This window comes from Mobula birostris, chromosome 3, assembly GCF_030028105.1.
Source record: "Mobula birostris isolate sMobBir1 chromosome 3, sMobBir1.hap1, whole genome shotgun sequence".
Lineage (NCBI taxonomy): Eukaryota > Metazoa > Chordata > Chondrichthyes > Myliobatiformes > Myliobatidae > Mobula > Mobula birostris.
The window spans coordinates 195,840,540-195,861,806 of NC_092372.1; the positions used below are offsets into that span (position 1 = coordinate 195,840,540).

The 21,267-nt window shown below is 40.3% G+C and overlaps 1 protein-coding gene across 4 annotated transcripts in view; it reads right to left on the minus strand.

Annotated features, from left to right (window-relative positions):
- The window catches only part of nrp1a (neuropilin 1a), a 195,539-nt gene that overhangs the window by 66,846 nt on the left and 107,426 nt on the right, over positions 1-21,267 (minus strand). For all 4 annotated transcript variants that reach the window (XM_072253978.1, XM_072253977.1, XM_072253976.1 and 1 more), the window contains one exon: positions 17,413-17,579. In XM_072253978.1, coding sequence (XP_072110079.1) covers positions 17,413-17,579 — 167 coding nt within the window. The remainder of the gene's footprint in view (positions 1-17,412; positions 17,580-21,267) is intronic.

Sequence of the window (21,267 nt, forward strand, 5' to 3'; positions counted from 1 at the left end):
TTTTCCACCTATCGTATGTTTGCCATTGATGTTTGAAGATGTGTAAATAACTGTTATCTACAGAAAGGGGACAGTTGCTCTGAGAATAATAAATTGGTTTGTAATGACATACTGAGAAACACTTTGAATTAGAAAATGATCCTTATTGGATTTCTGAATGAATTCATTATCACAGATGGCTATTGGGTATATTTGAAGTGGAAGTTGATAGCTTCTTGATTAGAAAGTGCACCATAGGTCATGGGGAGAAGGCAGGTGAATTGGGTTGAGAGGGATAATAATGACTGGACGCGATGGGATGAAAATGGCCGAATTCTATTTCTATGTCTTATGGTCTTATGTTCTTATTATGCCTGGTTTTAGAACTGTGGTTATACAAGGGTAACTATTAATTAAAGGATGGTGGGGTTGCTCTGATCTGAATGACTATATCACCTAATCATTCATTGCAACATTGCTGCACCATGAGACCAGCTCTGGGTGACGACTTTGTGACTACCACAGTGCTTTACTTGATGCTCCCTGTGTGAGCGATTGAGGGTGAAAATGATGCCGTTGTTTAGATCTGTTTAAAAGAGCCCACAGTTCTGCTGAATTGATTGGGAGATATGGAAGTCCGAAAGTGCAAACAATAAAAGTAGGAGAGTTTGCACATTTTCGAAAGACATGAGGAAATAGAAAATATTGCTCAAAACTGATGTATAATTAGCACAAACAAAATGGAACTACAAACAGATGGCAGAAATAGCACAAATGCAATCTATAATAAAGTGCTAGGGGTGTTTATATTTACTTGCTGTACTCCATGTCTCTTGGAGCTGATAACATTGTAGAGGCCATGGGTGCCACTGTTAAAGAACAAAGTGCAGTGACCTGGAAAAATTTAATTAGTACAGATGGGCTCCAGTTTTTATGCAGCACTAGAAACGTAGCTGGCAACCATTTTTCAAAAAGAAAAGAACCATTTGATGAGATCATTGAGTTGATAGAAGTGCATTTCAACTGAACACTGATCAGGTTATTTTGAAGTTACAGTTTTGATGCTCAGAATCAGATGAAACTGGGGATTACAATCTCAGTCTGAAGGACAGAGTAAGACAGTATAATTTTGAAACATCCTTGCACCGAATGTTTGGAAATGTATCAATGTATATTTGAATTGATAAGCAAAAGCAGGCTAATGTCTTCAAACACACAAGTCATTACTTTTGAAAAGGTGATGAGAACTGCAATGTAAAGGAAATGTGTTGGAGTTTTGGGAGCTCAAGATGCAGATGTGGTGCGGTAATGTCAGTATTAGCCATATCTTCTCCATCAAGAACTGTACCATTGAGTATTAAGTGTAAATTAAGCCTGAAATCAGGTTCCCAAGAAACCCAAGAGGTGTGAAAACAATGGAGCATATGACAAAGGTCAGGTTACCAACGCAGGGAGATCAGGTAAATTTTATCTCTCCATTTAAAGCAGCCTGCATTGTAATTGCAAGAAAATTTAACATCCAGCAGATAACCTCCTCAGCCCTCTACTCTACTCCCTGTACATTCACAGTTGTGTGGCCAGATTCCGTTCTAAGCCCATCGAGAAGTTTGCAAATGATCCTGCTATAACGGGACGTATCTCAAATAATGATGAGTCAGAGTACAGGAAGGAGACAGAGCTCGTTGCATGCTGTCATTGTGATGAGGATGGCTTGGATCCAGATGCCGGTGTACCCAAGGCTAAGACTGAGATACGATTTCAAACTGGATCAAGAATCTGAGCACAAGACAAATGCTAGATGAAATCACCAATAGGCTTATGACTGAGCACGGAACCTCAGTTCAGTTGCTCCTTAAATGCTCAATCCCTGGCACCCAAAACATGATTGCCAATTAGCCGGACTCTCCTGAATCTTTAAGGGGGCCGTGCCAGCTATCCGTACTCTAGGGAGTTTGAGCATCTAAACCTCGGAAGCTGGTGCGGATGGGTGGTGTCATAATAGTCACAACAATAATCTGTCCCTCAATGTCAACAAAACAAAAGTGCTAGTTATGACCTCAGGAGGGGGGCAGTGCACATGTTCCTGTCTACATCAACAATGCTAAGGTCAAGAGGGTTGACAGATTCAATTTCTTAGGACTGAACATCACCAGTAGCCTGTCTTGGTCTAACCATGGCCAAGAAAACTAATCAGTCCCTCTGCTTCCTCAGCAAGCTAAAGAAATTTAGCATGTCTTCTTTGACCCTTATCAACTTATATTGAAAACATCCTGTCCAGATGTGTCATGCTCCAACTTAAGAGCAGAGTGTATTCTGCTGTTACAAGACAACTGAACAGCTCCCTACTATGATAGGATTGACTATTGATCTCATAATCAACTTCATTATGACCTTACACCCTTATTGTCCATCAACACTATAGTTTTCTGTATTTTATCTGCGCCTCTTTTATTTTTTTTTACCTTGTATTAACTCAATGCATTGTTGTAATGAACTGATCTGTATGAACAGTATGCAATGCAAGTTTTTCACTGCACCTCAGTACGTGTGACAATAATAAGTCAATTTACCAATTTACCAAGTTGCAAAAGGAAACAGAACATGGCGGACACATTGTAGAGAAATAAAACTATCAAGTGCCCACAAAGAATTGTCAAATAACACTAAAGATAACAATAACAAAGAGGAATGCAAGTTGGACATCATTCTATATAATCACTGGAGACTTAAAAGTAGACTTGAGACAGCCATTCATATCAAAGGCTTGGACATGGTAATGAACGTGGATGCTGTAGCATTCAGCTCACAATAGGGTGAGATGCTACAGGTATAATATTGGCAAGTCCCACCAATGTCATGTTAATTCCAGTTAAGTGTTACAAAAATGAGGAGAAGCGCTACATACTCCAAGGGAAGTGTTATAAACACCAGGGAGAAGCTTTGCAAATATGGAGAGAAGTGTTACATACATGGAGAGGTGTTACAAACACAGTGAGAAGTGCTGCAAACACAGGGAGAAGTGTTATAAACACAGGGAAAAGAGTTGCAAACACTGGAAAAAGTGTGCAAACACTGGGAAAAGTGTTGCAAACCCATGAGAAGTGTTACAAACACACAGAGAAGTGTTACAAACACAAGGAAAAGTGTTACAAACACAAGGAAAAGTGTTACAAACACAAGGAAAAGTGTTACAAACACAGGGGAAAGTGTTACAAACACGGGGAAAGTGTTACAAACACAGGAGAAAGTGTTGCAAACACATGAGAAGTGTTACAAATACAGAGAGAAGTGTTACAAGCACAGGGAAAAGTGTTACAAGCACAGGGAAAAGTGTTACAAACATGAGGGAAAGCGCTACAAGCACAGGGGTAAGTGTTGGAAACACGTGGAGAAGTGTTGGAAACACAAGGACAAGTGTTACAAACACAGGGAAAAGAGTTACAAATACAGGGAAAAGAGTTGCAAACACTGGGAAAAGAGTTGCAGACACTGGGAAAAGTTTGCAGACACTGGGAAAAGAGTTGCAGACACAGGGAAAAGTGTGCAAACACTGGGAAAAGTTTGCAGACACTGGGAAAAGAGTTGCAGACACTGGGAAAAGAGTTGCAGACACAGGGAAAAGTGTGCAAACACTGGGAAAAGTTTGCAGACACTGGGAAAAGAGTTGCAGACACAGGGAAAAGAGTTGCAAACACTGGGAAAGAGCTGCAAACATGGGGAAAAGTGTGCAAACACTGGGAAAAGTTTGCAAACATGGAAAGGTACTGCAGCCATGCAGAGAAGTGTTACAAACAAAGAGAAAAGTATTACAAACACAGCGGAAAGCGTTGCAAACACAGCAGAAAGTTTTACAAGCACAGAGGTAAATGTTACAAACACAAGCAGAGGTGTTACAAATACAGGGAAAAGTGTTGCAAACACAGGCGGAAGTGTTGCAAACACGGGGAGAAGTCTTGCAAACACTAGGAGAGGTATTACAAACTCTGGCAGAAATGTTGCAGTCACAGGAAGAAGTGTTACAAACACAGAGGGAAGTGTTGCAAGCAGCAGGAGAAACACTGCAAACACTGAGAAAAGTGGGAGGAGCATTCCAATATCAGGGAAAAAACATTGTAAACACCAGAAGTATTGCAAATGCTTGACAGGATTGTTTTCAATAATGGGCAAAGAGTGGCAAACACTGCAAACACCTGCAAACAACACTGATAAGTTTTGTGAACACCAGAAATGTCGAATATAACTCGAGTAGTATTGCAAATATGGGAAGACCTGCTGCAAACACCTGGAGAAATATCGTAATCTCTGGGAAAAGTGTCGCAAATCTCAGGAAAAGTGCGGATGTTTGGCAGAGTACTGTCAACTCCATGAGAAATTTTGCAAACATTGTAAGAAGTGTTCCAAACACGCGAAGCATTTCATACTCTGGGAGAAGTGTTGCAAATACTAGAAGAATTATGAATGGAAGAAGTATTTAAACTCCAGGAAAAATGTTACATGCACCAAGAGAAGAGTTGGAAATGTCAGGACAAAGTGTTGCAAACACCGGCAGAAACACAGCAAGCATGAGAAATGTTGCACCCCCAGGAGATCTGTTGTAACATCAGGAGAAGTATTGCAAACTCTAGGGGAAAAGGCGATAGAATATAACCTAAGATATTCATGATCAGGGTATCCTGCACTCGGACTCCAATAGTGCTGAGCAGACACTGGTAGAGCACTTGAGGCTAACACATTCAAAATCAACAGATGGTGAAGCAAGGAAAGATAAATTGTGCAAAGTTTATGTGCGCGCCCTCTCCCCAGAGGACTTAGCTTTGCCTTTCACTTGGCACAGTAGAGAGGGAAAATAGCAAAAGACCAAGCATTCAATGGTGAAAGCAAAGAATGGGGTTCCTGTGTGTGTTAGAAGCAAAGCCTCGTGTCAGTCCAGATTGAAGGATGATCACTGGAACAGTGCTAATAGAGAGAAATGGTTAGAAAACTGTATTTGTTTAATGACCAGTACATTACTGGGGGGCTCTCCGTCAGTGTGACCCAGGATCCAAACCGACGGTGCAAACACAATTGTGAAGGCACAAAGCTACTGAGGAATCTGCCTCGGGAAACTCAGATTGGCACTTTGTAGCTGGGATAAGCAACCTATATTATACAAATGGAGTTTTCCTCTATGAGATTAGAATGGATCTTCTCAGTAAAAGATCCAATGACCTGGAGAGACAGAAAAGAAGGGGGAAATTTCCTGACTCTGCTAAACTGGAGCAAATGCAGTGTAACTAATTGGTATAAATAGTTGTATAATTTAGGTCTCTCCTGGGTATGAGGATAAACTACATCTGGCTGTGGAGCATTTGCTTTAGGTAATGAGGTTACCATTAACCACAGCTACCGCCAGGTCACCCTTAGGCAAGGTGCAGCACCTGTGAGCCTCCCTACTTGGGTTACAGTGAAGCCACGGAATGCAGGTGGAGGATGAAGCAGAAGGCAAGTTGTGAGTAACACAATCGATGGTTTCTGCTTCTCAGATGCTGAGCAGTAGATCCTTTTAATAGGACAATGGTCAGGGTCACCCGTCTTGTAAAGACACTGCATTGGAAGCAAGCAAGGGGAAGCCAACAGCATAAATGGCAGCCCACTTCCAAATAGTGCGGACACCCCGCTCGGTACGGGATATCATGTAAACAGACAGGTGAGCCCGGATTGTCATACCACTACTGTCTGCAGAAACAAGAGACTGCGAATTGCCACTTGGAATGTTCCAACCCTGCACCAAGCTGGTAAGCTAGAAAACGTAAAATTAGAAATGAAGAGACTAGAAGTTGGCATCCTCGGCCTAAGATGGAAAGGCAGTGGGGTATTCCAATCAGACGACTACAAGATGATATACTCTGGTGGAGATAAACATGAAAAGGGTGTTTCAATCATCTTAGACAAAGAAACATCCAAAAGCCTGCTAGGATACTGGCATATCTCAGACAGAATGATGCTGATCAAACTAGACAGACAACAAAACAACATCTCTATCATCCAAGTATATGCACCCACAAGCTCAGAGGAAGAAACTGATGCCTTCTACCACTCTCTAGACAAAGCACTAGAAGAATGCAAATCACAAGAAGCCATCATAGTCATGGGTGACTTCAATGCAAAAGCTGGTGAGGGAAGAGAAGACCATATTGTTGGAGACTAGGGATTGGGAGAAAGAAATGAAAGAGGAGAAAAGCTTATATCATGGTGTAAAACAAACAATCAGATAATCACCAGCACTTGGTTTAAACAACATCCAAGAAGAAAATGGACATGGAGAAGCCCAGATGGGAACAACAAAAATCAAATCAACTACATAACAATCAATAACACATTCAAAAACTCGATAACTCAATCTAAAAGCTACCTTGGAGCAGACTGTGGAAGCCACCACATACCAGTCATTTGCAAAATGAAAATAAAGATGAGAAAATTAAAGAAACCAAAAAGATCAGAACCACTGGATTATCAACAACTACAAAACAACCCTCATCTGAAAACAGAATACACAATCAAGGTGAAAAACCATTTTCAATTGCTGCAGGAAGAAGGAGGCAAATCTTCCCGGGACATACTGAAGGAATCCATGATTGTAGCTACAAAAGAAACCACCCCATGAAAAGAACGGAAAAGTAAGAAGAAACGGATAACTGAAGATATAATACAATTGATGCAACAAAAACAGACCATCAAACTAAGAGACAGTGAAGAATACAAGCAACTTGATAAGACAATAAAAAGAAAATGCAGAGAAGCTAAAGACAGATGGCTAAATGAGAAATGCTCAGAGATAGAAATGCTACAAACCCATAATCCTGGAAAAAAGTTGATGCACAATAAGATCAAAGAATTAACGGGGAGCTTACCTTGCTCAGCAAGTGGATGCATCAAGGCAAAGGATGGCACCTTAATTATGAACAAAGAGGAAATCCTAAACAGATGGACAGAATATACAAAAGAACTTTTTGAAGACCAAAGAGGAGAAAAACCGAACATAAAGAAGAATCTTGAAGGACCTAGCATTCTAAAATCAGAAATTCGAGCAGCCATAAATGAAACAAAACATAACAGAGCAACTGGTCCAGACAACATCGCTGTTGAAATGATACTGGCCTTAGAAGATTTTGGAATAGAGAAGGTAACAGAAATAGCAAATGAAATCTATGATCATGGGGAGATACCTGATGATTTAAGTAAATCAGTGTTCATCACACTTCCAAAGAAAGAGGGAGCAACAGAGTGTGAGTTACATCATATAATAAGCCTGATGAGCCACGTGGGAAAAATTATTCTCAGAGTAATTATGATGAGAGCAAGACGCTGTATAAAACCAGAAATCAGTAAAGAACAATGCGGCTTTGTGGAAAACACTGGGACCGAAGTGCAATTTTCATGCAATGGATGATCTGTGAATGAGCCATCCAGGTACAAAAGGACATCTACCTATGTTTCATTGACTATACAAAAGCTTTTGACACTGTCAGACAGCAAGATCTTCTGGAAATGCTTCAAGATCTTGACATAGATGGGAAAGATATACGTTTCTTAAGAAACTTATACTGGGACCAGACAGCATCCATCAGAACAGAAGGAGAAGTGAGTGAGTATGTGAATATCATGAGAGGAGTCAGGCAAGGTTGTGTCTTTTCACCAGACTTATTCAACCTGTAGAGTGGAAATATCTTGAAAAGTATCAAAGACATCAAATGATTCACAATTGGAGGCCATAATATAAATAACATCAGATATGCTGATGACATTGTACTAATAACTGACTCAGAAACAAAACTTCAAGAACTACTCACTATAGTGGCAGCAGAAAGTAATCACAGAGGCCTCTGAATCAACACCAAGAAGACAGAAAGCATGGAAAACAAACATCCCACAATGTGTGATCAGGATCGGAAATACAAACATCAAACAAGTCAACAAATTCAAATATCTTGGCAGCCTAATAACGTAAAGGTAGGTGAGACACAGATATCAAATACAGAATAACAATGGTGAAAGAAGCTTTCCAAAAAATGAAGACCATATTAACAGACAGAAAGATGAGCACGTACACTAAAAGCAGAATACTGCAGTGCTACATTTATTCTATCCTGACTTATGGAAGTGAATGCTGGACCATTTCTCCAGCAATGGAAAAGAGACAAGAAGCAGCTGAATTATGGTTCTACAGGAGAATATTAAAAATGTCATGGACCACACACACATCAAATGAAGAAGTTCTCAGAAGAGCCCAAGCAGTTCGATCACTCGTACCAACAATAAGAGAAAGACAACTCAGATTCCTAGGACACATCATGCGGAAAGATGAATTAGAAAAACTCATACTCTCTGGAAAGATCGAGGGGAACAAACTTAGAGGAAGACCTCAGCTTATGTACATCAAAAGCCTAGCCAGGTGGCTGCACATCGAGGAAATGGAAGTCATCCAAAAAACGAAGGATAGATGTATATGGAAAACCATGGTCACCAAAGTCCGCATTGGATATGGTACCTAGACAGACAGACAGACATAATTTAGGCTTGTTATATTTTTCTTGTGAATACTGTCATGCCAGCTTTTCATTTCACGTGTACATACACATATTTATGCATATGACACTAAACTCATCTCTGACTTGGACCTTGAAATGCAGACAAGGACTGGTAGCTGCATGAAACGGAAGTTCCATTGTGACACTGACACAGCAAACAGCATGGTCAGAGAAGGTGAATAAAAATCAAAGAACAGAGAGCCTAGTGAACAGAGCACAGTGCAATAATGTTATTGTGTATATCAGTTCTAGGTTGATATGGTTATATTCTGATTTACATGGTTATATTCTGTAAGTAAACATACAAGTTAACAGGACATCTATTTCGGGAATGAAAATGTCACTACACCCTTTGTGGCTATGCCTCCTGGTTAATGGTTATAGCACCGTGTCCCTTGCTCAAAGCTTTTAACTGCCACACTGCACGGTTTAAGTACTTAATATGCTTCTGGTCACTGCATCACAAGAAAGATGTATTTACACTGAATGAGGTGCTGGGTAGATTATTGAGAACTGGAACATCTGGACAGAGGAAAGAGGTGAAATTGAGTTGAGGTGCATAATATTATGAATGGCTTAGAGGAAGCAAAAGCCTGGGGCCCCAGATTGTATTTGACAGGAGGATTAGATGGAAATAGGAAATTCTTTTCACATAGAAGATAGCAGAACTGGGACATGTTGTCTGAAGTAGTGGTTGAGGCAGAAACTATTATACTAAAAAAAACAGTCAAATGCATACTTGTGGGGCAGTGAGCAACAAGGCTATGGAGCTATACTAGAGGACAAGAACATTTGATGTGAAGACACGAGCTGTATTGAATCCTTCTCTGTTTTACGTTTTCTATGACTCTATAATGAACGACTGTGTTTAATTGATGCTTCATATCTTAGTGACTAAATGACGCAGAAGAATCTATAATAAACAGAATAAATCACAAATAATCTATTTTGAGGGCACAAATCTCCACAGACAATCAGTATCTATGAGGCATTTCAGTTGGTCACCTAAAACAGTTGTCATACTTTAATTGGGAGCTCTTTTTCCAAGCTAGTTTAAGGAAAATTCAGCAGATGTCAAACTTGGTATGTTGAGAAAACTAATTGTCCTCATGGAGCTTGCGAAAGGCACGGATTAGAAAAATGAATAAAATGTAATGCTATAATTAGGTTTTAGATTAAAGCACAATTCGTCTATGTGTAGACATCTGAATTCAAAAGCTTGGTCGGGCAAATTCCTGGGAGTAAATTCATTGTACTTTGATCTCATAATGCTATCTACACCATTAGCAAAAGTCCTGTTCCTTCTGATCAATGCACAATCAGTATCCTTCACCTAGCAACAACAACCATTCTTTGAAGCTATACAACATAGATACATTTCTGAGCACTAGAAACAAGGAATTGCATTTGTTGCTGCCACTTGGAGCTGCACAAGCAGGCTGATGAAAGGAAAGTAAACTCTATCTGGTTGTTTTGGATGAAAGGGGGTGATGTGGATGTGTTTTATGTTTAGTCATTTATTTTATACATGCTCATTCACAAGATGTGGAATTAACTGGTAATGCCATTATTTACTGTCAATTCCTAACTGCTCCAGAACTGAGGAAAACAGTCGAGAGTCAGTCACATATAGAACAGAATGGCATCAGATGCAAGATCTCCTCCTCTTTCCGAAATCAGTGAATTGGCTCTTCTTGTTAAAAAATGGAATAGTTATCGTGATTTACTTTGAAACATATCCAGATTTATTGAATTATTCAATTAGATCATAAGACCATCAGATGTAGGAGCAGAATTAGGCCACTTGGCTCATCCAGTCTGCTCCGCCATTCAATCATGGCTGATCCTTTTTTCACCTCCTTAGCCCCATTCCCTGGCCTTCTCCCCATAATCTTTGATGCCTTGTCCAATCAAGAACCTATCAAGCTCTGCCTTAAATACACCCAGCAACCTGGCCTCCACAGCTGCCTTTGGTAATAAATTCCACAAATTCACCACCCTCTGACCGAAGAAATTTCTCCACATCTCTGTTTATATGGGCACCCCTCTTTCCTGAGGTTGTGCCCTCTTGTCCTAGGCTTCCCCACCATGGGAAACATCCTTTCCACATCTTGTCTGACTAGGCCTTTCAACATTCAGAAGGTTTCAATGAGATCCTCCCTCATCCTTCTGAATTCCAGCGAGTACAGACCCAGAGCCATCAAACATTCCTCGTATGATAACCCTTTCATTCCCAGAATTATCCTTGTGAACCTCCTCTGAACCCTCTCCAATGCCAACACCTCTTTTCTTAGTTGAGGAGCCCAAAACTGTTCATAATTCTGTATATTCTCCATGTCACTCTTTAATTGTCCATGCAAATATTCAAGCTGCTAGTCCAGTTTCTTAACCACGAGCTCTATCGCTTCAGTATTAAGGCTCATTCTATTTGTGAAGAGACATGTTGCTTCTGGTGACTTCCAGTTAGATGGCAGCGTGTTCGATCACAGCTGATTCTTTGCGGCCAACCAAAGGTGTTATTGTCCCTTTTAAACGTATTTTTTTAACAATTGCAAGGCCCTGCTGGACATTAAGAACTTAATGTATGTCAGATATACCCCATCGAAGGGTTGCTTCTTGGTGGAGAAACTGAAGGAGCTGGACGATGCGGATCATGCTGCTGCCTGTGACAGGGAGACGTTGGAGGAGTTGGTGTGTGAAGGCAGTGTGCAGTTTAACAGCGAGTGATCATCTTAGTCGCTTTCCTTGTGATGGCAACACTTTGTTGGACATTTTAATTGAATAGGATTTATTTAAATCTTACATCCGCCCCATAATATGACGGAGTAAAAATCTTTGTGTTATGACTGCGTTGCAGTGTTCAGACATGTGAATTTATAAGTCTAATGGCTTGGAGAAAGAAGCTGTTCCCTATTCTGCTGGTCCTGGTTTTAATGGTGCGGTACCGTTTGCCAGACGGAAGCAGCTGAAACAGTTTATGGTTGGGGTGACTGGTGACCCCGATGATTTTCCAGGCCTTCACTCTGCACCTGCTGCTGTAAATGTCCTCAATGGAGGGAAGTTCACATCCACAAATGTGCTGGGCTGTCTGTACCACTCTCTGCAGAGCCCAGCGATCAAGGTTTTTGCATTTCCTGTACCAGGCGGAGATACAGCCAGTCAGGATCCTCTCAATTGTGCCCCTGTAGAAGGTCTTGAGAATTTGGGAGCTCATGCGGAACTTCTTCAGTAGCCTGAAGTGGAAGAGACGCTGTTGTGCTTTTTTTTTGCCACACAGCCAATGTGTACAGTCCAAGTGAGATCTTCGGTGATGTGTATACTGGGGAACTCACCCTCTCAACTGCAGCCCCATTGATGTTGACTGGGCCTCCTATAATCTCCATTCCTCCTATAATCTGCGATCAGCTCTTTTGTTTTTTGGACCTTGAGGGAGAGGTTGTTATCTTAGCACCACGGTGTCAGGGTGTTAATGCCTCCTCTGTAGGTTGTCTTGTCATCGCTAGACAGAAGGCCAATCAACATTGTAATGCAGAACGCTGCAAGTCCAATTGACTGATTTATCGGTGGGCGATGGGAGCATACGGTGAAGGAGTTGTGGGGCCTCAGTTGTAGTGAGGACAAGGCCTCAAACCGGGGCGTCGCCCAGCAGAGGGCTGTCAGAATTGGTGCTCTCCACTGAAGGCGGTGTAGTGCAGCATCAAAACTGGAGTCAGTGCTGCCCCCCAGTGTTCGCTTGGCAAAAGACAAGCTGTACTGTGGTCTGCTGCAGACTGCTGCAACATTCATGGCACTCACAAAATGCTGGTGGAACGCAGCAGGCCAGGCAGCATCTCTAGGAAGAGGTACAGTCGACGTTTCAGGCCGAGACCCTTCGTCAGGACTAACTGAAAGAAGAGATAGTAAGAGATTTGAAAGTAGGAGGGGGAGCGGGGAGATCCGAAATGATAGGAGAAGACAGGAGTGGGAGGGACGAAGCTAAGAGCTGGAAAGTTGATTGACAAAAGGGATACAAGGCTGGAGAAGGGAGAGGATCATGGCACTATCTTATATGTGTTATATGTGCCTTGTGCTGTGTATGATTGTTGGTACTGTGTTTTGGACTTTGGCCCTGGAGTAACGGTGTTTCATTTGACTGTATTCATGAGCATTCATGTGTGGTTGAATGACAATTAAACTTGAACTAGTGAACTAGGGAAAGTTATCAAAAGAGGAGAATGTATTACTTAAAGTTCAATGTTCAAAGTAAATTTATTATCTAAGTAGATATATGTCATCATATATAACCGTGAAATTTATTTTCTTCCTTTCTTTCTCCTCTTTCTCAGTATATCCAAAAACCATAATAGAATCAATGAAAGACCACACCTAACAGAGTGAACAAACAACCAATGTGCAAAATACAACAAACTGCAAATACAAAAGAAAAATAATCATAATATATAAATAGGCAATAAATATTGAGAACATGAGATGAAGAGTCCTTGAAAGTGAATCCATAGGTTGTGGGAAAAGGTCAGTAATTGGGCAAGGGAAGTTGAGTGAAATTATCCCCACTCATTCAACAGCCTGATGGTTGAGGGGTAATAACTATTCCTGAACCTGGTGGTGCATGTCCCAATGCTCCTGTACCTTCTTACTGATGGCAGAAGTGAGAAAAGAGCATATCCTGGGTTGTCGGGGTCCCTGATGATAGATGCTGCTTTCCTGCAACAACACTCCGTGTAGATGTACTCATTGGTGGGGAGAGTTTACCCATGACAGACTGGGGTTTATCCACTACTTTTTATAGGATTTTCCAATCAAGGGCTTTGATGTTTCCATACCAGGCTGTGATGCAGCCAATCAATAGATTGTCTACCACGCATCTATAGAAGTTTGTCAAAGTTTTAAATACCATGATGAATCTGTGCAAACTTCAAAGAAAATAGAGGCACTACTATGCTTTCTTTGTAATTGCACTTATGTGCTGGTCCCAGGACAGGTCCTCTGACCCTCTCCACCTCTGATCCCCCAATGAGAACTGGCTCGTGGATCTCTAGTTTCCTCCTTCCACAGCCAATAATCAGCTCCTTGGTCTTGCTGACATTGAGTGAGAGACTGTTGTAGTGGCTCCACTTAGCTAGATTTTCAGTCTCCTTCCTACAAGCTGACTCATCACTACCTTTGATTCGGCCAATGGCAGCAGGTGTCTTCAGCAAACTCAAATATTTGCATTGAAGCCATGCTTTGCCACATAGTCATAAGTGTAGATAAAGTAGAGCAGCCTTGTGGTGCACCTGTGCTGAAGGAGATTGTGGAGATGTTGCCAATCCAGACTGACTGGGGTCTGCATATGAGGAAATTGAATCCAATTGCATAAGGAGGTATCGAGACCAAGATCTTGAAGCTTACTACTTGGTTTTGAGGGGATGATTATATTGAGTGCTGAGCTGTAGTAGATAAAGAACATCCCAATGTATGCATCTTTGCTATCCAGATATTCCTAGATTATGATTAGGTCAAAATACTGGCACTTCTCACTTTGCAGCTATCATTACATAGACAACCATGTTTAAGGAAGAGACCATCTATAATCACCAATAAGCAATGGGTGTGGTGTGAAAATTCAACTCTTCCATTGTGGGTTTTTTCAGAGAGACTTTCCAGATGGCCTCCACTGAGATCAGCCACTAAATTCTTCTGATCAAGATGGTGCTGAGCTGCGATGTCTATTGAGGCTGTGGCTCAGACGTAATTGGTTCTTATGTTCGTAAGGATGGTTCAGAGACATGGGGATTAAGGGTCAGATTAGGGTTTAGGAACACAGATGAGGGGGAGGTTGAGATTAGTCAGAGCGTTCCACAGTCGAAGGCCAGCATTCACCATGGATGGGTATCAGGTCAGTTGGATGAAGTCCGATGATCTACATGGTCTATGACCGAAGTTGGTTGATCCCATGGAGGAGGGCTGGTTAACTCCCAGGTTCAAAGCTCCAGAGTTTAGGGTCACATGATCATTAAGTCCAGGGCTTGATACCGACGATTGAAAACCAAAGTCAGCCAGTCTGGAAGTTGAGATAGTGGAAGTCCTGGTGGACATGTCCAGAAGTTGAAGGCCCAATGTTTGCAAGACTGTGGAGGCTGGAAGCAGCCTGTCTTGCAAATAGAGACGTGTGTGTGTGTGTGTGTGTGGGGGGGGGGGAGGGGTTGGAGGGGCTGGTTTTGTTGCTGTGGTTGTTTTGTTGTTATTATTGCTTGTGTTGTTCTGCTGAACATTGTGAACTTGCCTTGCTGGCATTGGAGTGTGTGGTGACATACGGGCTGCTCCCAGCACATCATTAGGCTGTGTTTGGTTGTTAACAGAAACAATGCATTTCACTCTTTGTTTTCATATACATCTGATAAATAAATGAATCTGAATCTGAATTATCTTCTTGAGTTCATGGCAATGGGTAACTAATATAAGATTGACATTAATATTCAAACACTGAGATTTCATTTTTTGAAAATACAAACACTTGTAAGTATTTCTGGGTGTTTATTTTCCCCTATAGTTCAGCAAACACTTTTTTTTCCTGAGAAGATGATTTTCCTTTAAATCAGTTTGGCTCCAGATGGAAAAATGCACATGGTTTGAACATCTTTGTAGTTGAAAGGGACATAACAAATTATATATTTTTTTACAAGATGCAGTTTAACTAGCTGACAGCAAAGACACGCTACTCTCTGGCATCTCAAGAATGGCCCTTAATCTGAATCAATACAACCAAATTCAGTAATGAATTTCATGTCTATCTTCCTTGGGCCTCTACTGTAAGATTAATAAAAACAGAGCTTTAAATTATAAAGTCAATACAAAGAGCAGAATTAGACCTAGACTGAAAACAGATGTGGGACCTCTTACCCTGACAGCTGATTGGTTCTGGAGATTAGGCCTGCTATTACATTAGAAGTATTGTGGTTCTTTGTGCTTTGAGATGGATATATATTTTGTCCTGTGAAATTAGTTGATTTGATAATTTTTTTGAAAGATGTTCTGCCTGTGTGCACATTATAATTGCAAAATGATTTAAAAGTCTGCTGTCACCCCATTGGGAAGGTTGTGACCAGGCTGAATTCCAGGATTAGCCAACAGCTGCCTCGTTTCCCCCCACCACTTTGAAAATGAGAGTGAATCCAGGAGCTAATAGACATCAATCGTTCCAACTATATTTATAGCCTACACAAGTTAAACCCTGAGACCACATTACAAAACAGTGATATGATGATTGTGTGCTGCCATCCCCAACAACAAAAATGCTCCAAGATTTTTGGGAAGGATATCAAAGAGGTCTCTCCCGGCTAACTGCTTGAGACTTGTAAACATTAAGAGAATGGCGTTACCAGGGCTTAGACCATCCTTTCTGGGCCCCTGTGGCCATGTGTCTCAGTCACGGCCAATGCTTGGGATGCACTCTCTGGAATATTGCCCATTCTATGCTTTGAAGTAGCTGAAGTTTGAATAGCAAGGAAATGGACACCACCAGACTTCCCAGTAACACATTTGTATTAGTCTGTAAAATGTTAAAACTTTTCTGTCTGAAAATTCCCAATGGAAATAATTTTATTTTCCAAAGGTATGTTTTCTTCTTTCATCTTTTGAATTGCACTTCACCATCAAAATTACTTTGTAAAAATCTTTTAAACGTTTAATCTTTCATGTTAGAATAGTGGCTTCTGTTATTATTAATCACATTCAAACCTCAGTAATAAATATTGTCAATCTCATTTCAGGTTTTAAGCTCACCACTACAAATGTATCACTCAAGTGCAGCTTAGCAAGAACCTTTTTATTTACTAGCTATCTATGTGAATTACATGTGTAAAGATGCAAATGTACCCAATGGATCAAATTAGTATTCCCCTATAACCAGTCCAATACTTTGCCAAGTAACAATGGGGAAACAGCCTAACTAGTTACGTTTATCATCCACATCAGTAATAAACCCTAGTTAGCCAGCCTGTCTCAATTTTCCTCCTTTCCACTGATAACCTATCAAACTATTCATTCTGATTCCAAAGAAAGACATTTCCCCTTCAATTCCTACCCCTGGAAACAATCTGTTTTTTTTCCTATTTTCTTGCAGTCAATTTTGAGAATTGCCCACTTTACCCCTTAATCTTTTCTAATTATCTCCTTCAACCAACTTCAAAACAATTCTTGTGGTGCTTGCCCAGCACAAGTGTCATTTTTACAATCATATAGGCTACTTCTATTTTCAAAATTCAAGGCAATTTCATAGCTAAGGACTCAAAATCTCCCCTTTATCAAATGAAAACAATATTATAGCATTCAGGTCAATGGAAGTGGGGAGAATATATCATGGGCTGATGACTTGTCAGCAACTCCACAAAATTACATTGACAGCAGTGTGTGAGCACTCCTTGCCTGTATATATGCACTGTCAATACAGAACAACGTTTCCCCAGTGATGATGTGGAAACTATCACCCAGTTGGAGTAGAAAGCATACAGATATCATCCATGTCAAAGGGTGCTTCCAGTAGCTGATGGGGGAGAGGTAGATGACAATACTGGGCTACCCATCCCCAGCACTGATTTCTCAGCATGACAGATACGATTTTTGCTGGTTAAAACAGAGAGAAAAATGATGGAACTGATGACAGTGTGCTATATGGTATTTTCCTTTGGGTCTCAAGTTTGTGATTGTGATTGCAGAAAATTACACAGTCAGAAATCTTCTTTGAAGTTTGGATTAGAGATATTTTCCTTTGCAGTTCAAAGCTGGACATTGTCTTCAGTTGCAAACCTCTCAAATAACAACAGGGCACAGACCTTGCTTTACTCATGACATTCTGAGCCAAGTGAAATCCTGTGGTTGTGATTACCTGTATCCATTCTTTGTTAGAGTCTTCTGATGGTGTCCACGCGTTTTCCGGGTAACTTAGTCTTGATCTTTCTGATGACCAGTATATGTTGTAATCGCTGGAACTCAAAATTTGATCTGCGTGAATTTTGCCAGATTCCATGCCAAGTGATTCATTACAGTGAAAATCTGAACATAAAAACAGGTAACACACAAATATAAATTCTTCTTATTACTGTGATTCATGAAGTAGATGCTTAGCACAATTGTACCTCTGAAACTGATTATTTCCTTGTTCTTTGTATTATTTAAATCTGCTGTAAAGAATTCTGAAATATAAATTGAATTTGGTTATCATTTCAACCACCTATCTCCCTTCTCAGTACTGTTGTCGATACCCGTGGCGAAGTATTCATGTACAGCTTTGGACACTGGCCAGTAAAACTCCTGGGGCTGCTCTCAATCTGCTGGGATTTGTTCAGTGGGAGGACATTAATAATCTCATGTCTTCAATGTCTGCAGCAGTCTAATGCCAATGGAATGAGAGCAATTCCAAGGAAAATCTTGTTGAATGTGTGTTGGTTAATTGTTTGTTTGTGGGGAATTTGTTTGCATTCAACATCACCAGACACCTAATCCCAGGACAGAGTGTTTTCTTCCTCCGCCCTCCATAAACTTCACCTTTGTGTTGTGAATCCCTCAATTACTTTGACCTGAGATTGGCAATTAATGCCTTTAACTGTTTGTGCCCCTTATCTATGCAGGCTTTCTGAAGAACTCTCCTCCATCTTTTCTAAAGTCTTGAGTTTGTGTCTACCCTGTGTGGATTGAATGCTTTACTGAACAGCACTGTTTAAATCTAGTTGGGGGAACACTGGACAGCAAACAAGTGCAGGAACCGGGTATGACTTTTGCCATATCTGTGTTTAGTTATAGAAGTCAATTTCAGACCAATGGGATTGCGGTGCTTTTTGACTGTATGAGCAGAAAGGTCATGATGGAACAAAACAACACTGATGTTAAAATAAAATATGCATTGATATGGAACTTATCTTTCCAGACTCAACACTGGAACAGACCCTTCTGGCCCTACTAGCTGGTGCTGCCCAATTACACACATTTGACTAATTAACCTAGTAACTCACACATCTTTAGAAGGTGGGAGGAAATCGGAGCATCTGAAGGAAACACACTGTTATAACGTGTAAACTACTTACAGACAGCGGTGGAATTAAACCCAGTTCACTGGCACTGTAATAGCATTACGCTACCGTGCCTCCCTAAACTAATGAACCGGAACTACCAATGAAAATTGACAGTTGCTCGTATACTAGGCGCACCTTGCTCAGCTTCACATACAATAGACTGAATAGTCTCCTTCCATAATATTTTAACGTGTCAATACTTATAAATCAATACATCCCCTGGAGATGAACTCAAAATCATTTTGCTTCAAGCTGAACAGTACTGGAGAACTTCAAACTACTGTATTTAAAAAAAAAGTTCCTTCCCTTGTGCCAATCTCAAATCTATCTTTGTTCAGAGTTTTTTTTTGGCATTTGAGCTTCAGTCTGCAATTGACAGGATTGCCGCACTAAAGCATTAAGAGATGAACTGCACCCACCGAGTTGCCAATAGCAACGCAAAGTGTTCATCTTCCAATCTTTTAACATTATAATTCAAGAGAATCACTCTTTATTGATTTATGAGGAATTGTCAAAAATTCTTGCAAAGCATCCTTTCACATGACTGGCTTTTATAGTGGACGATAAAATGGCAGAAACAGGTGGCACTGATAGTGGTCAGTAGCCACATTTGGTAAAATGGTCTGCCACATGCTTTGTTCTGATCAGAGGAGCACCAACAATATCAAATAGGGAGAATTAAAGGATAAGTGTTAAAATCCTCCACATGGTGTTGCAATATTAACCTTCCAGCAATACTGAGGATGACATAGCCTCAGATACATATTTAAACTGTCCTGCCAAACCAAATGCTATTTCAAAAAAGCTAGCTTGTCAGACTTTAGACATCGACTATGACTGTTTATACAATTTGCACCATTTCTGTCAGCTTGACATGATTCATTATAGAGAGGCAGTCCTTCCGGGTTCGGGCTTTCACTATAATTTTTGTTCAACGAAGGTCATAATTAATGCTGCCCGAATCTGAAACTTAATACCTTCTGCCTGAAATTTCTTCTTTGAATCTCGCTTAGTTGTTTCTGGCCTACATTAAGAGGCTTTTTGTCAATCCTCTCTGGAACACTAGATGAAGAGCATCATAACAAAGGCAGAAAAAATGGACACTTACACTAATGTTCAAACGAGGCCTGCTTCTTATTGAAGATTTTCATTAAAAATCAATATAAGCTTGCATTTAATGCACTAATTTATCAGGGTGGCAAAATATAATAAGGCAAAATATCTCAAGGTGTTCAACAAGCCATTAATGGAGTTGTCACCTTGCAGGTGAGACATTAAACAAGTCCCTTTGAGATAGATGACAAAAAACCTCCTTGGCAAGAAGCAAAAGAAAACTAGTTTCTCTCTCAATGTATATCATGGAAAGCAGAGTAACTAACCATTTATCACATTCACTTGCAGTGAAAGCTTCCTTCCTTCTAATTAATTGCCCTGCTTTCCAACAATGAGTGGATACTTCCTTTCAAAATTAATTTGTTGCGTCAGACTCTCTTTTTGTGTATCTCTTGGATGTAATGAGATGTAATATAAATGAAATCTCACTTTTTTAAAAAAATCAGGGACACTTATACAATGTACATCAAGCAGAAGAAAAATTGCTCTAGGCCCCTTATGGGTTATTGCCGCTTAATACGAGGAGTTGACCATGGGGTGTCCACAGAAATGTGTTCATCTTCCCCATGATACAATTCAAATTTTACTATCCAAACCCAAACTGAGTTGAGAGATCAGTAACAAAACTTCAACTCAATAGATTTATATTGCTTCCTCAGTAGTAAAAAACAAAAAGGTGCTTTAATTTAGAAAGAAATATAATAACTTTAAAATATTTGTTATAAAATCATGCATTACCTCCAGCATATTGCTTACAATATACAGGCATAAATTGCCATAGAGAGGGGTCAAGCTTGGTCAAACTGGAATTTATTATTTAGATATTCTGTATTTTTTATTTTCTTCTACTTCCTTAGCTACTTTCTTGTTCCACAATTGCTGAAGAGTGGGGTATTAGGCCAGCATTATAGTCAAGTGGAGTCTTATATTTCACACCCACACATTTTCCTGGATGTGCTTGCTTTTTGCTTTGTTGAGATGTTGCCAGGAGGCTGGAGGCATCCATCTTCCTTCAAGTGATCGGTTTCATTAAAGGTCAGTCACACACTCCTTTTGTTGCCAAGTTCCTTAAGCCCAATCCAATCCTCTCCCAAATCACTGATTATCTCCTCAACACGCCCACTCACTCTTCAACCAATAAGCTGGAACACATTTCATCTGGGCCTGATGACTTTTCATAGACCATAAACACCCTGCTTCCTGTTTTACTCAATTTATCTCTTCAAGTATTTCACCATAGCTGCAAATTGACATCATTCTGGTTTTGTCTGAAGACAGTCATGAAATATTAATTTTGAAGTTACCCACATTACCTACCCCAATATCCTTTGGGTCTGTAAAAGGTCAGATTCTTTCCTTAGTTATCACCTAATTTTAAATTAAATTTTGAGACTTATAAAAATAATTTACTGCTGATATTTTTGTACCTTTGCTTTCTTGATTTCCCTTTTTTTTTTGTGTTGTCTTACATTTTCTACTCTCTTCCAGATTTTCTGTTGGATTGAGTCTGACAAGTGCTTCCTTCTACCTTAACCTACTTTCTTTGGGCCTTGTTATCT